Below are 16,374 nucleotides of genomic sequence, written 5' to 3' on the forward strand. Positions count from 1 at the left end.
GAAGGGGGCTAGATGTATGGTTGGATAGATGAGAGTGATAGATAGACTGAATGACAGAGAAAGAGACAGAGCTGTGGTACAGAGAGTGGGTGGAAGTACTCATCATGTTACAGTTAAGTGCTAAGGATTAGGCCATCACACATGGCATCAGGACCAGGGTAGGTGAAGGAGTGCTGGCTCTGCATTACTGTTAGGGACTGGGTTAAGATTTCTCTTCTCAAATTGGTGGCTTCTTGAGGGCAAGACCATATTCTCTTCCTCATGGCAGAGGGCTATTTCTTCCCCTTGCATTTCCCTCTACCCCACCAGGCCCAAGAGCTGGAGCCACTTCTCCTCCCTTCAGTTTGCCCCGTCATACCTTCCATTCATGTTGTCTTTCCCCATTAAAATGTGAGCTCCTTGAGTGTCTTAGTTTCTATCTATAGCCCCAGCCCTTAGAAGAATGTATTGTAGATTATATGTGCTTAATTGATGCTTTATTCATTCATTCATAGAGATGCAGACAGAAAAGTGAATGAACCCCTTTGATATGAACTTTGTAAATATGTTAGGTGAGAGTGAACCGAGGCATCTTCAACTAATTTTCCTCATCTGTAAATTGAAGGAGTTGGACATAATGGTCTCTAGTCCCTTTCAAATCTCTAAATATTTGATTCTCTTATTCAAAGGGAAGCGAGCTTTCCAAGGCAATGGTCACTATAGTCTCTTCTATTCTCTAGAATTGTGATTCAATTCTAGGAAGAAAATCAACAAAATAGAGCAGGTCCAGAGGAAGGTGACCAGGATGCTGAGGATCCTGGGGACTATGCCAGGCAAGGATCGTTTGGAAGAACTCAAGTTCTTGAGCTCTTGAAGAAGAAAAGACATAAGGCAGAGGTAGAAGTGAGGGGAATTACAGCTGCCATCAAGTGTATGTTGGGAAGTCATGGAGAAGAAGAAGTAGATTTTTTTTTCTTGGCCCTGGAGGGCAAAGTAAGGAGAATAGGTGGATGATGCAGAGAAGCAGCTTTGACCACTGTATAAGGAAAAACTTCCAAATAATTAGAGCTGTCCATATGAGGAGGGGGTATTTAGGGAGATCCCCCTCAGAGTTTGGATGGCCACTGCTCAAGGGATGTTGTAAGACTCCTATGCAGGTTCAGAATGGTCTAGTCAGTTAGTCAATCAGTCAGCAAGTATTAAGTGCTTACTACGACAGTGGAAAAACACTGGAGATACCAAGAAAAGACAAAAGATGGTCCCTGCCCTCGGGAGTTGATATTCTAATAGAGAAGACTACATGAAGAAAATTGTACATATACAGTATTTTTCAAAAAAGGTCATCTCGGAGAAAAGGACAAGCAGCTGAGAGAGAGAGGAGATCAAGCAAGACCTCGTTCCGGAGATGGGATTTGAGCTGAGTCTTGAGGGGAACAAGGAGAAAGAGCATCCCAAGCATGGGGTGGGGGGAGAGATAGAAAGTAAAAAAAAAGAAGATTGGAGAGAGAGAGTAAGAGAGACAACATATGCTGGATTGTGGAGTGTGTGGAAAGTATAAGATTGGAAAGACAGAAAAGGACCAGATTGTAAAGGGCTTTAAAAACCAAACACCAAATTTTATATTTGATCCTAGAGGTTATAGGGAGCCACTGGTCTAAAATGGGGAGAGAACAGTATAGTGACACTTGCACTTTGGGAAAATCATTTTTGGCAATGAAGTAAGGAAGATAGATTGGAATGAAGAACGACTTGAGGTAGGAATACCAACCAGCAGTCTAGTATAGTACTCCAAGGGTAATGGTAGTGTTAGTGAATAGAAGGGGACATATTTAAGAAAGATAATAGAGACAGAAACATCAAAACCTGGTAATAGATTGGTATGTGGGGAGAGTAAGTGGAGGATGATGAAGATGTTGTGAGCCTGGGTGACTGGGATGACAATAATAGGGGTTGAGAAGAGGGGAAAATCTACAGAAGTCACAGAAATATATCCCATACTTTAATACTCAAAAAGGAGCTGTGATCTTCTATGGGCATTTTCTCTGGTAAGGCAGATCACATCTCATCCAATGAATCCTCTTTTCATATCCTCCATAGCCACACCCTGGGAAGAAACACCCAGTGGGCCTTCAAAGGGCTGGAAGTCTTCCTTTCCCTCTCTGGATAGTATAGAGATACCAATGGAGCCTTCAATTATGAAAATAACCCTTAAATAAATGTCATTTTTCTCAAACATTCTCACCAAGCATAAACTTATAAAGCTGAGTGTATGAATGGTAGAAAATTAAAGAATTCATTCATTTATGATGCACACATCTCAGAATCACACCATGATCTCAGAAGAATCTAAATTGTTGGCAATCAGAAGGCAGTGGAAATGCACAGGATAGGTAGGCTAACATGTTATCAGTAATGAATTACATGAAATAAATGACAGAAAAGATGTCATCAACATGACCACAAAATAAGATGGCCCAATCTTTTAAGGAAAATGAGAGAAAAGAAATGAATGGCCCAAGTGCTGTACTGGAAAACAGATTTCTTTTTATCTACCTATCTATCCATCTATCTATCTCTCTATCTATTTATCTATCTATCTATCTATTAACACCATTTTCTTTAATTTTTCCTCATGTAACATAGCTCCCAGAGCCTTCATTATCCTAATAACCTGCCTGTGTACACGCTCAGATTAACACATGATTATGTCAAACTGCAACATTCAGAAGTGAAAATAGTATTCAGATATGGACTGACCAGCACAGAGTATGGTGGAATCATCACCTTCCTTGTAGAGAACAATATCTATTTATGCAACCCAATATCACATTAGTTTTCAAGAGCTGCCAGGTGCCAGGTCACACTGTTAAACATATTGAGTTTTCAATCCATTAAAGTAGTTGGGGTTTTTTCACATGAGCTGCTATCTATTAACTGCTATGCAGTTAATATTTTTTATCTTAGGTGTATAACTTTATAGGTATCCCTATTACATTTCATTTCAAAGGATCATAGGTTTAGAACTGGATGAGCTTTATAAGTCAAACAGTCAAGGCCCCTCATTTAAACAGATAAGAAAATTGATTGGTTTTAATGTACTCTTCCAGTTTGGAGAGACCTTTCTAGATCCTTATTCTGCCTTCCAAGGTATTATGGTTGTTGTCCTTCATCTTCAAAGAGGACCAAAATGACATCACCATTGTAAAGTAAAATTTCCATGTGTCCGACTGTGGCTGATCAGACCAATATTAGCTTGGAATGCTCTACCACAGCTTGGGCACAGATAGTCCATGTGAGTATTTGGGGTAGATATCCCAAATTGGTGCATCCTGCATTTACTTTGTGCTGTCTCAAGTCTGCTTTGCTCAAAGAGCACAGCACCTTTTCTTATGTGGGCATGCCATGCTGAGCAGTCCTGTGCCAGTGTCTCCCAGGTTGCATAGTCAAATCCAAAGTTCTTGAGAGAGACCTTGAGAGTGTCCTTGTATCATTTCTTCTTCTTCTTTTCATTTCTTCACATGGCCACCATATGATTACCTGTCCCATGCAAGTTCTCCATAAAATAGCTTTTTTGGCAAGCATACATTTTGCATTCAAACAACATGGCCTGCCCATCAGAGTTGTGCTCCCTGAAGTTTGAATACTTGGCAGTTCAGCTTGAGCAAGGACTTCAGTGTCTGGTACCTTATCCTGCCAGGTGATCCTCAGAATCTTCCTAAGACAGTTCAAATGGAAGCAATTCAGTTTCCTGGCATGGTGCTGGTAGATTGTCCATGTTTCACAACCATGTAACAATGAGGTCAGCACAACAGTTCTGTAGACCTTCAATTTAGTAGTCAGTCTAATACCTCTTCTCTCCCAAACCTTTCTTCAGAGACGCCCAAACACTGAGCTAGCTCTGGCAACGTGTACGTCAACCTCATTGTCAGTGCGTACATCCCTGCAAAGTACACTACCAAGGTGAGTGAACTTATCCACAGCATTCAAAACTTCTCCATTTGTTGTAACCAATGGTTCCACTTATGGATGTTATGGTGGTGGCTGATGGAGAACCTGTGCTTTTTGGTGTTGATTATTAGGCCAAAATTAGCACAGGCAACAGAGAATTGATTCATACTTTGTTGCATTTCAGGTTCAGATGCTGCATTGAATGCATAATCATCTTCAATCATGCACTAACACTCCTTTCACTTTGGTCTTGGCTTGTAGCCTTTTCAAATTGAAGAATTTACCATCAGTATGGTAGCTGACCTTGATGCCATGGTCATCCTCAATGAAAGCATTTGTCAACATGGCTGCAAACATGCTAAAAAGCATGACAGCAAGCACACGGCCCTGTTTCACTCCATTGGTGACTGAGAAGGCACGAGAGCTTTGTCCTAGCTATAGGTCAGTTGTTTCATTTGTGTCCAACTCTTTGTGACCTCATTTGGGGTTTTCTTAGCAAACCATGGAATGGTTTGCTATTTCTTTCTTCAGCTCATTGGCTGTACCTCCCAGGTTAGGAGCCTATGTAAATTTCATAAGCTAAACTTATATGTCTTTTTCCCATAGTAGGCACTTAATAAATATTGATTGATTGATTGATTTGCTGTTAACACTAACTAATAAGGGACATAACTTGTTATTTTCTTTTTAGTTTTACTTCATCATATGGTGTGGAGTGTGGCAGTGCAAAAAAAAAGGGGAAGGGGTCTTGATTATTCTTTCATTCTCTTTTCCTAATCACCCTTGAGTTTTCGCCCAATCTTGGTTACTTAGTCTTTCAGCCTTCTCTTCTGCTTCCTTAGTATCCCTATATAAATCCAGAGGGAAGAAAATGGGAAAGGCGTCATCATATTGCTTCCCACTTTACATACTTGCCTCAATGACTATAGATCATATGCCTAAAGTCTCAGCTCAGGATCTATTCCTTGGTACTGACAAGAGGGTGACATTCTTCCTTTATTGCTGTGGCTCATCATAATTACTAGGGATAAAAATAATAAATTTTCATTCTGAGATGTCTATTGCCATTGGGCATCTTAACATAAAAGAACAAAATATATATAATTAATTAAATTGAGGCAACATGCCTGGTTCCATCACAACTCATTAGTATTAATTGATTGGGTTAATTCTCTTTTGTGTTTAACAGCACCCCCCTGCAAAAGATAGAAGGGTTATTGAGGGCAGAGAGAGAATAGCTTCTGGACCACAAGTTAATAAATATGAAATAATAATAAATGTAGCTACACCACTTATCATTAGTTAAGGAGTAAACTGGAAATTTTTAATAAAGTTCATGAATCAGTGCACATGGCATTAAAATATGAGTCCAACTCCAGATTTTATTCTGTTCTATTTTCCATATTGCCCCTAAGAAATTTACACACAAAAATCTTTCTCATTAATCTTTCTCTGCTACTAAATAAAAAAAGCAAGAAGTGCCAATTCTATTATACAAATAGGAAAAACTGAGGCACAAGTGATAGTCCCACAGTAAGTCAAGATAGAACTGGAACCAAAGTCTTCTGTTCCCCAAATCTACTCTTCAATATTCTAGCATTAACCATTTGGATACCTGGCTTCTGAGAAAGGGAAAATATTATGAATCTCAAATTCTGACTCTAAGTTTGGGCAAATTTCCTGAGCCTCAGTGGGCCATTGCCAGCTGTCTTGACTTATGTCTTTGCATTGGACTCCCAATGACTCTGGAAGAGAGAGTGAGGCTGATGACTTTGCACAGCTCTGCTTCACTTCAATCCAATTCACTTGCAAGTCAAGACATCACCCTTCTGATGTCATTGATCCACTTGGAGAATGAAGAATGAACAACACACCTGAGTCTCAATTTCCTCATCTCTAAGAAAAAGAGATTTGACTATATGGTCCCTGAAGTCTGTCCAGCTCCAGATTTGTGATCCACTGGGATACAATGCATTTCATAAGATTTACTACTGAGAAGACCTTGTAAGTAATCAAGTATAATACCTTCATTCTACAAATGAGGAAACTGAGACAGGCAGAGGCTATAAAAGTCCACAAATAATTGCATTGAAATTGTAGGTCGTGTTCCTGTCTGAGGCAGCTAGATAGTACAGTGGATAGAGCTCTAGGTCTGGAATCAGAAAGACCTGAGTTCAAAACTAACCTCAGACACTTGCTCCCTGTGTGATGCTAGTCAAGTCACTTATCTGTCTGTTTCCATTTCCTCAACTATAAAATTATGATTACATTAATATGGCACCAACTCCCAGGGTTGTTGCAAGGATTAAATAAGGTAATAATTGTACAATACTTAACATACTACCTGGCACACAGTAATAAATGTTTGTCCCTTTCTTTAAACATGCGTGTGTTTAGAATGAATCAATATGCCCTATAATACTGTGGGTGATAATAATCATAATAGCTAACACTTAAGTAGTGATTACTACATGCTGAATACTGTGCCAAGTACTTTACAATCATCATCTCATTTGATCCTCACAACAACCCTAGGATGTAGGAGTTATTATTGCCTCCACTTCACAGATGAGGAAAATGAGGCAAGCAGAAGTTAAATGTCTTGGCCAAAATCATACAATTAATAAGTGTCTAAGACCAGATTTGAACTCAGGTCTTTCTGTCTCCATGCCTGGCACTCTACTCACTGTACCACCTGGATGTCATTAGTGAAGAATGACCAGTTAACTTGGGGTTTGCTGGCTAGACTTTCTTTTCTTCCTTCCTTCCTTCCTTCCTTCCTTCCTTCCTTCCTTCCTTCCTTCCTTCCTTCCTTCCTTCCTTCCTTCTTTCTTTCCTTCCTTCCTTCTTTTATTTCTTCTCTTTCCCAAAACCTTAAACCCAGTGTACTCTGAAGCCCATAGGTTGGACAACAATAGGTTACTGCCCAGACTCCACTTAATGGCTATTTTCTGGACCCTCCTGGCTTAAGAATGATTATCAATAGTAACTGATGCTCTTTCTCTCCCAGCTTGATTTAGTTATATTTTTTCTTTTGCACACTAAAAGGGTCTATTTCCTGACTACTTCTTAAAGAGGCCTATTCATTGAATGGGCGTTACCTCACTCTAGGTGAGTCCCTGAATAGGCCTTAGCCAAAAAAGGCCAAGGTCTCCCATTGCATCCTGGGCCATCTCCAGTCATCCTGATGAATAGCTGGTCACTGGGTCCAGATGGTTCAGGAGGACAAAGTGAGGATGGTGACCTGCAGAGCCCTCCCTCAAAACAAAGTCAAGTACAAGTCATGTCATCATTTCTCTGATGCCATGGTCTTCTCTGAAAATGAAGGATGAACACAACAACATTGTTGAATAAAGATACAGTTGAAAAGATTCATCCATTACAACATCTTATTTTCCAATAGTTAGCCTCCAAAAAAAAAATAACTTTTGACTTGGCATTTTTGCATGTTTGTGCTCTGCCTAAAGGTATATTTCTTTGGAAAATTAAATAAAATTCCATTCAATTAGTTTTATGATGCAGTGTGCTGGAGAAAGGCAGACAAGAAGACAGAGGATAGGTGACAATGAGAGTGATGGACCTCATCACAGAGAAGAAACTGACAATCTATATAAGGTACTTACATATGTATTGGAAAGAACAGAATAAAGAATATATGGAAATAAAGGGAAACTGTTGACTAGAGGGAACATGAGTGAGCTCTTTAAAAATCAATCAATCAGCATTTATTAAGTGTCAACTATGTGGCAGGCACTGTGTTAAGCACTAGGGACACAAAAAGAGACTATTCACTAATGAAGACTTTTTTTCAAAGATAGACATATGAAATTCACAAATAGACAATTTCCTCATGTCTTTTAATTTGATATGTATGTTGTTTTTCACTCTTTTTTTCAGTTGTGTCCAACTCTTTGTGACTCCCTTTGGGGTTTTCTTGACAAAGATACTGGGGTGGTTCGCCATTTCCTTCTCCAGTTCATTTTACTGAAGAAACTGAGGTAAACGGGGTTAAGGGACTTGCCCAGGGTCACACAGCTAATAAATGTCAGAGGCTGGATTTGAACCCAGGAAGATGAGTTCTCCTGACTCCAGGCTTGGCATTCTATCCACTGAACTACCTAGTTGTCTCAATACATATAATATGTTAGATCTGAATCATGGTCACACTGTACAAAGGAGTTCTCTTCCATCATAATGAACTGTAGATTTTGAGAGAAGATTATTAATGGATAACATACTTATTCACACTGACACATCCCTAAAGTTCAGCAGATCCTTCCTTCTCAAAAATGACCAATGACATCAGGAGGGTGATGTCTTGATTTGCAAGTGACTTGAATTTAATTGGGACAGAGCTGTGCAAAATCATCAGCCTCACTCTCTCCTCCAGAGTCATTGGGAATCCAGACAAGACATAGGTCAGGATGACTGGTGATGGTCCAGAATGCAGTGGGAGACCCTGGCCTTTTTAAGCTAAGGTCTTTCCCAGGTCTTAGTTTGTCTGAGGCAACCCCCATTCCGTAGTTAGGCAAAAGATGTTAGTAGCTAGGCAAAAGTAGTTAGTAGCTAGGCAAAAGATGGCCTAGTTTGTCTTCACATAAGAATCAATCTGGAGGGTACAGACCCTCAGAGTTTCTGGCCAGAACAGTAAACAAACAAACAGAAAACATCTATAAAGCTTAGCAAGACAGAACCAGAAAACTTGGGTGGTGGAGGAAGGGAGAGAAGGAAGGGGGAAAAAAAAGTCTCTAGGAAGCAGATGTCACCAAGACCATTCATGCCCTTTCCTTTGGTAATCATAGACTTAGAGTTGGAATTTTAAGATTATCTGGTTCAATGGTATCAAACTCAAATAGAAATAGGGAGCATTAATCTATCATATATAAAGGTCCCTGTGGGTCACATATTGACTTGGTTTTAAAATGTTGTATTATCCACGTTCCACAAGATGAGCTCATTTTGTCTAGTTCAAGAAGACCTTTCAAAACTTATATTCTGTTGGAATAACCTTTGAGAACCCAGAGTGGCCTCCAAGCCATAATAAGACAATACTTCCAAGTCAAGACATCAAGACTTTGGGGCAAGATATCCTCTGTCTGCTACCATCCATTCAAGAGGCAGTGGAGAGTGGTAAAGCAAAAAGAGTAGTAGCTCTAGAATTAAAAGAGTTGGCTTCAAATTCCATCTCTGAAGCATCCTACCTATATGACCTTGGATAAGTCATTTAACTGCCCTCAATCCTCCTTTCCTTATCTATAAAATAACAGCTTTGCACTAGTCAGCCTCTGAGCTCCCTTCCAATCCAACATCTATGTAATCATTCACATAAGGCACTTCAAGAATCTTAGACATATTATCTCTTTTGAGCAATTTGACAATTCTACATAATTACCATCTAAATCTATGATACTGTTATTGATTAATCAATCAACAAGCATTTATTAAGTGCCTACTATGTGTCAGGCACTGAGCTAGGCATTGGAGACAGGACAAAAAAAATTAAACAATCCCTATCCCCAAGGAAACTTTTGGTTGTGTTTAAGATTAGAGGATACTATTAAGATTGACTCTTCTTGACAATTTAAAAGGCTAAACCTGTATGCCAGAACTTATTGACCAGGATAAATGATGAGAACTTTTTGCATCCTTCCATCTCCTTGTTACCAGTTTTGTTTCTCCTTGCACTGTTTATTTTGCCTAGGTCCAAGGATTCCAGATTCATTGTTGCTGACTTCACGTCATATTTTTGCCTGCGTCCCTTTGCACAATCAGATGTGTAAACAAGATGGGACAGCTTGGGCTTTTTTACCCAGGTACCTACATGGGAAAAATTCCTCCCCACAAGAGTCAAGAGATCCCCATTCTTGTGCCTCAACAGTCCTCCAACCTAGCACATTTTCTGGCACATAGTAGGCACTAATTAATGCTTGTTATTTGACTGACTACTTGATTCCCAAAGGGAATTGGGTAAAATTGGGGCCCAAGAAGAGGGAAAAAGGCAGCAGAGTTTGTGGGAGGAAGGACATTAAACAGATTATCACATTTCCCAGGACAGTGACACTCATGGTCAGTCTGACGCTTCCAAGACCTACTTCTACTGTTTTCACCCTTCACCGAATTTGCTGAGATTTCTACTTATGGATCTACTTTACTGGCCTGACCTTCTTTCTCTGTGCTCTGGACTCCATAGCTCCACATACTGTGAGTCCTCCAGTGGCACCATAGAAGACTCTTTGTGCCCCTCTGTCTGTCTCACAACCAAACCACAATCCAAGAGAAATAAATCAACTCTTTTGAGATATTCTAGCACAGTAGATATTTATTGTTCAGAGATTAGGTAACGAGGTGGCATAAAACAGAAAGAGCTGAACTTGAAGGCAAAAGCTCTGAGTTTGAATGTGACCCTAGACACATTAACTATATAACCTGGGCAAGTCATTTAACCTCTGTCTGCTTAGTTTTCTCAACTATAAAATGGGGACATTAATAGCATCTATCTCCCAAGGTTCCTATGAAAATCAAATGAGATAATATGTGCTTAGCACAAGTTTAATGAACATTAAGCAGTTAGGTGGTGCCGTAAATATGGTACTGGACCTGGAGTCAGGAAGATTCACCTTCTTGAGTTCAAACCTGGCTACAGACCCTTACTGTGTGAACCCAAGCAAGTCACTTAACCCAGTTTGCTTCAGTTTCCTCATCTATAAAATGAGCTGGAGAAAGAAATGGCAAACCACTCCAATATCTTTGTCAAGAAAACTCTAAATGGGATCATGAAGAGTTAGATGTCACTGAAGTGACTGAACAACAACAATAAATTCACAGAGAAATTTTCCTCATTTGGAGTTCCTTATACCAGTGAAATCAAGGGTCCAGTCCAAATAATTTTCATAGGAGTAGAAATGAGGACCTGGCATCTCCTCCATTTCCTTAACTTCATGCTTCTGCCATGAACTTCACCATATAGATGCCAGATAAAATAATTTTTATTACCAAACATTATCGTGGGATCAGACTAGTTAAGTTTTAAAAATGCTTCTGCAGAGCCATCCCACCTAAAGTGGTACCAATTGAATCAACCCCTAAATTTCTTGTATTTCCTATTTATATATGACATTCAATCTCCCACTCTGCGTTAATTGCGACAGTGACTTTGCAGAGGAAGTCCCACATATCTGGAATTTTCTCCCCATGTTACCTTCACCTCTTGAACTTCATAGCTCCTGTGAAGGGCTAGTTCAAGTACTTCCTCTTGTTGTTATATAGCAATTTTTCAGTCACATTCAACTCCTTTGGGGATTTTCTTAGCAAAGAAACTGGAGCAGTTTGTCATTTCCTTCTCCAGTTCATTTTATCAATGAGGAAATTGAGGCAAATAGGGTTGTGACTTGCCTAGCATCACATAGCTAGGAATTGTCTGAAACTGAGATTTGAACTTAGGAAAATGAGTCTAGACTGGGTATTCTATCCATTAAGCCACCTAGCTGCCCCATGTTTCCTCTTACAAGAAGCCTTTACTGATTTCTTCAGTTGCTATTGCTGACTCCTACTCTAATGTACTGAATTTACTTTTTATTTCTTTTCTATTGACTTATCTGAGTTCTCATGATTTCCCTTTAATAGAATGTAAGCTATTTGAGAACAGGAATTCTTTCAGTTTTGCATCTCCAAGTGCCCAGCAGAGCACCTGGCATGTAAGAGACAATAAATGAACTAAACTGAAGTCCATTTAAGTTCTCCCTCCTCTGCAACCATCACCAGGCTATGTATCAGCACTGTCTAAAGGGGACTTATTAAAATGGCCAAAGTTCTAAGCAGATGGACCTTGGAGGGAAATAATGTAGCTAATATCAAGCATAAAGAAGGCTAATGCTTAGCCTAAAGAACAGAAGACTGGCCAGTGACCATATAAGTAAGAAGTCTCTTCAAATATATGACCAGTTGTGATGGTAACTGAGCAAATTTTGGATTGGAACAAGGGAAGTGAGTTTAAACCCAACAGCTACAAGTTAAAGAAAAGCCAGAAGGACTCTGAAGATTGGGAGATGAAGGAAAGTTATAGAATCTTAATTATAGGACAACGGATAGCCATGCAGATGGAATGGTTCACCTGAATTTCTAATTAGAAATAGGGAAATGGACAATATGACCTTAGAGGGTCCATCCATCACTATGTCTTACAATTATCAAAAATGTGATAGGTATCTACACAACTGGAGTATTTTATGTCAGTCTGATCTAGGAAATACATGTTTTTTGTTTTCTTTGTTCTTTCTGTGTATTCTGTGTAGACCTATGATATGAAATTAGTTTCCATGTCTTATGAAGAGGTAATGTATATGCACATGCGCACACACACACACACTATCAAGATCAAGTAGAAAGAATGGATTCAAAGTCTGACAACAAGGATTTAAATCTCAGCTCTCTCACTTATAAGTTGTGTGACTTTAGGGAAATCACTTATCCTTGTTTTCTTCATCTGTAAAATGAAAAGGCTGGACTAGATAATAATAATGATCAACAGCCAACATTTATATAGTGCTTACCATGTGCCAGGCTCTGTGCTAATCTCTTTACACACATTATTTCATTTAATCCTCCTAACAATGCTGGGAGGTAGATATTATCTCCATTTTATAGTTGAGGAAACTGAGGTAGAGGTGGCATGACTTGCCCAAGGTCACACAGCTAGTAAGTGTCTGAGTTCACAGTTGAACTCAGGTCTTTTGCTGACTCCAGGCCCAGTGGTCTATTCACGGAGCCATCTAGCTGCTCCATGATATATAAGTTCTCTTCTATAATTATAATAATAATAGCAGCTAACATTTACATTGTGTTGAAAAGCTTATAAAGTATTTTACACATATTATCTCAGCCGATCCTCATAACAACTCTGTGCGGTATGTGATTTTGTTACCCTTATCTTTACTGAGGCGAAAACTGAGATTAAGTGAGTTGTTCAAGGTCACAGGATAGTTAGTGACTGACGCAGGATCAGAGTTCAAATCTTCCTTCCATCAAGTCCAACACTCAAGGATGGAAAACCTGCAGCCTCAAAGGGGATTTGTTCTATGAAGTTTGGATTCAGTCAAAAGGCTGCACTTGAGGACCTTGGGGGCCACATATGGCCTCAAAGCCTCAGATTCCCCACTCCTGCCTAAACAATAACCTACCTCGTTACCTGCACCCTACAATTCTGTGCTTTCCTGTTGTCTATCCAAACCCTAAGGATGGATACAACAACTCTCGCTCATACACTGACTCCATATAGTTAGATGCAGGGCCACTAGTTGGTATAGCACAGAGGCCGCCAGATCCTGAATCAAGAAGACACGATTTAAAATCCAGCCTCTGACATTTACTAGCTGTGGGATAACAGGTAAAGTCATTTAACCTCTGCCTGCCCAGTTTTCTCATCTGTAAAATGGGGATATAATAGCACCAACATGCCTGTTGTTGTGAGGAAAACATGATATAATATCTATAAGGCACTTTGAAGATTTTAAAGCACTGTGCATACATTAAAAATTAATATTATTATTAGTGTTCATCTTCTGTACTATACACAGAGGCACTTAATATTAACTGTCTTGTGTCATTCTTTACAAGCACCATGTCTGTGTGTCTCATCCTCTCTGGTGATATTGTAAGCTACCTGAGGGCAGGGGACTTCTCTTTTATCAACCTCAGTGCCTGGCACAATCCTGACCATTTACTGAGGACTGAATCAAATCACATGCTTCCTTCCCATCAGAGAACAACCATGATACCCTAATCCCACCTACCTCTGTAATGAAACCTCAGGATTCTGTTCTTTACGTTCCTAAATCAGGTTTCTACCTATTCCAATTTCCCCCATCCCTTTTTGGCATTCCTTCCACCTTGTTTCAGACCCTAAATCATCTCCTCTCCCATCCATGTGATCCCCAAACTTCTTAATCAGATCACAGCCAATTTAGGTCACCTGGTGAAAGTGTCAGATAATTGCTAAAAATGGTTAGTGGGAAGTAAAAGACTTTGGAATTAATTATTTCATTTAACTCTGAACTTGACACTGAAAACAGTCAAGAGACAAAGGTAAATTCCAGCTCTTTCAAATATTTCCATGTTTCCTCATACCTAAGCTATTTTTTTCTTATTCCTGTCTTCTCTGCAGATCTCTCTCTCTCTCTCTCTCTCTCTCTCTCTCTCTCTCTCTCTCTCTCTCTCTCTCTCTCTCTCTCTCTCTCTCCCTCTCTCTCTCTCTCATACAGACACCCCATACCACATCACCACATACACACACACACACACACACACACACACACACAATTCCTTCTTTCACTTCATCTGAAGTTAGTTGTCAAATTGAGACTAGAGTAAGCAACTTTTTATTGAAAAACTTCTCCCAAATGGCTCTCTGAATACAATCCAAAGATGCTTGAACTCCTGAAGTCACCCACGCCCCCTTGGAGGGATTATACTTCGGTAAAAGGAAGAGCCCTGTGGCTAAGGGTCTCTGCAGACTTTCTTTTCTCTGAACTACAGTTTCCAGGGGGTCACTTAACTCTGTCATCTCTAGCCCCTAGGCAGTGGGCAGCTGTCAACAAGGCAAGACTCTCTGAGCCACTGGCTATCCATATGCGGAGGCCCACACAAAAGAGCTCAAGCTGGCAGATTACTTTGGTTGTCCTAATGAGGCCTAATTAACCAGTTTGGCTAAAAAAAAGTATTCTTGATATTTAAGAATGCTTTAAGGACATGGATAGATGAAAATATCTTGCCGTATATAAGGCCATGGTTAAGTCTTTTAGAGATAAGTACAGCTTTACATACCGTACAGGATGCAAATTGTTTTTTATATAAAAATATAATGGGTATACTAAAACTTTGCACCTTGGTACAAAGTTTTGTTATGTTTCCATAATCAATCGAATTTCTCAAACTTTTTTTTAATCTTACAGTATTCCATAATGATTGTAAAATCCTTGAAGATAGGGACTGTGTTAACGTTATCACCATATCTCCAGAGTCTAACCCAGTATCTGGCCCAGAATGGGCCCTTAATAAATGTTTGTTGAGATAAATGGCCTTGAATTGACTCTAGTCACTTTGAAAAACTATTCTTCATCCCAGCAGGCAGAGATATTTGTACTTACTTAAATGGGATGAGAAAACTGAGGCAGAGAGGCAAAAATCACGTCTAAAGGCTGGAAGAAAGCCAGTGACTGAGCTCAGTCCTGCATCCTCATTCTCTTCCAAGTTTCTAGCCTCTAAAGCTCTGATGCTCATTTTGTAATAAGGAAGCATCCTTATTTGCCTTTTCATGAGATCAAGAAATCAAAACCTCAACAGGGTAAAGGCAAGAGGAAGTTGTTCTCCTGGCAGAGAATTTCAAAGGCTACAACATGAACTAATTTTAGGGTCTCCGGCTATGTTGTGGGAGACATCCAGGATAGGCATGCCTAAAGAGTATTCTAGGAAACAATGACATTCTGTAAGGATGCTGTCCACGTTGATATTCTTGTCCTTGAAAAGAGAAATTAAAGAGGCACTGGGCTCCAAAGACTCAGGAAAAAGGGACTCCCACTTTGATGCCCCTGGGACCTCATGTCTAGCATCAAGAGGTACCCTGCCCCTCTCCCCCCTTTCCCCACATTCTCTTGACCATGTGCCTGGAAGGAAAAATTCAATCAAGCCCTTCAACTTAAAAAAAGAAACTCCCACCCGCTGGCCCACTTGAAGAAAATTAAAATCATAAAAATACCATCAACCCTCCAACTCTACAGACCTTTAATATGCAGCATACTGAGGACACTGGTAGTGATGTCGAGCAGCATGGTTTGGCCACTCTCCACTGTGACGTTGTCGCCATCTTGTGGTAGACCTTGGGGAATCCAGCTGTGAGCCCTGGACCATCTACGACAGACCTGAAGGGGAAAGGAGCCCTGGAAAAGAGAATGTTATTCAAATTATTTCAAATCTGGTTTTCCAGCAAAAGCCAGAGGAACTTGGGTATGTCGGTCAGAGAAGGGATACTTGTGAGATCTGAAAGAAACCAGAAAATTAAAATCAAGTGCAAAATCTTTAGTACCATGAATCGCTCCTTCCTTTTTCTTCTCCACCAACAGTCAAAAAAGAGACTGAAGTGAAGTAAAATTGAACCTGGAAATGCCCAGTACAAGTTCATGTATTACAATCAGGTGATAGCCCTTGTAAACTCACAATGACACATGAGAAGTGTTTCTTATTTTTGCTCTCAACAGACAGTCTCTCCCTACCTAACAGCGGTTAAAGAGAGGAGAGGGGACAGATCTAATGGGCTATTTTATTTTTATTTTATTTTGAGGGACGTGTATTGAGTCTTGGACAAAAAGTAATAAATAGTTGCGAATAATGAGAGCTAAAATGTTCTGCTTGATGGGTGGCATTTTGCTTTATATAATTGGTGTCATTTTTCACTGG

General features: G+C 39.8%; 1 protein-coding gene across 10 annotated transcripts in view; it reads right to left on the reverse strand.

Moving 5' to 3' along the window:
* Positions 1-16,374, reverse strand: part of PKHD1 (PKHD1 ciliary IPT domain containing fibrocystin/polyductin) — a 640,097-nt gene that overhangs the window by 396,709 nt on the left and 227,014 nt on the right. For all 10 annotated transcript variants that reach the window (XR_011974315.1, XR_011974316.1, XM_072642432.1 and 7 more), the window contains one exon: positions 15,701-15,857. Coding sequence is in view for 8 of the 10 variants with exons in the window: in XM_072642432.1 (XP_072498533.1) it covers positions 15,701-15,857 (157 nt within the window). In the remaining 2 variants the exon portion in view is untranslated. The remainder of the gene's footprint in view (positions 1-15,700; positions 15,858-16,374) is intronic.

This window comes from Notamacropus eugenii, chromosome 2 (assembly GCF_028372415.1).
Source record: "Notamacropus eugenii isolate mMacEug1 chromosome 2, mMacEug1.pri_v2, whole genome shotgun sequence".
Classification (NCBI taxonomy): domain Eukaryota; kingdom Metazoa; phylum Chordata; class Mammalia; order Diprotodontia; family Macropodidae; genus Notamacropus; species Notamacropus eugenii.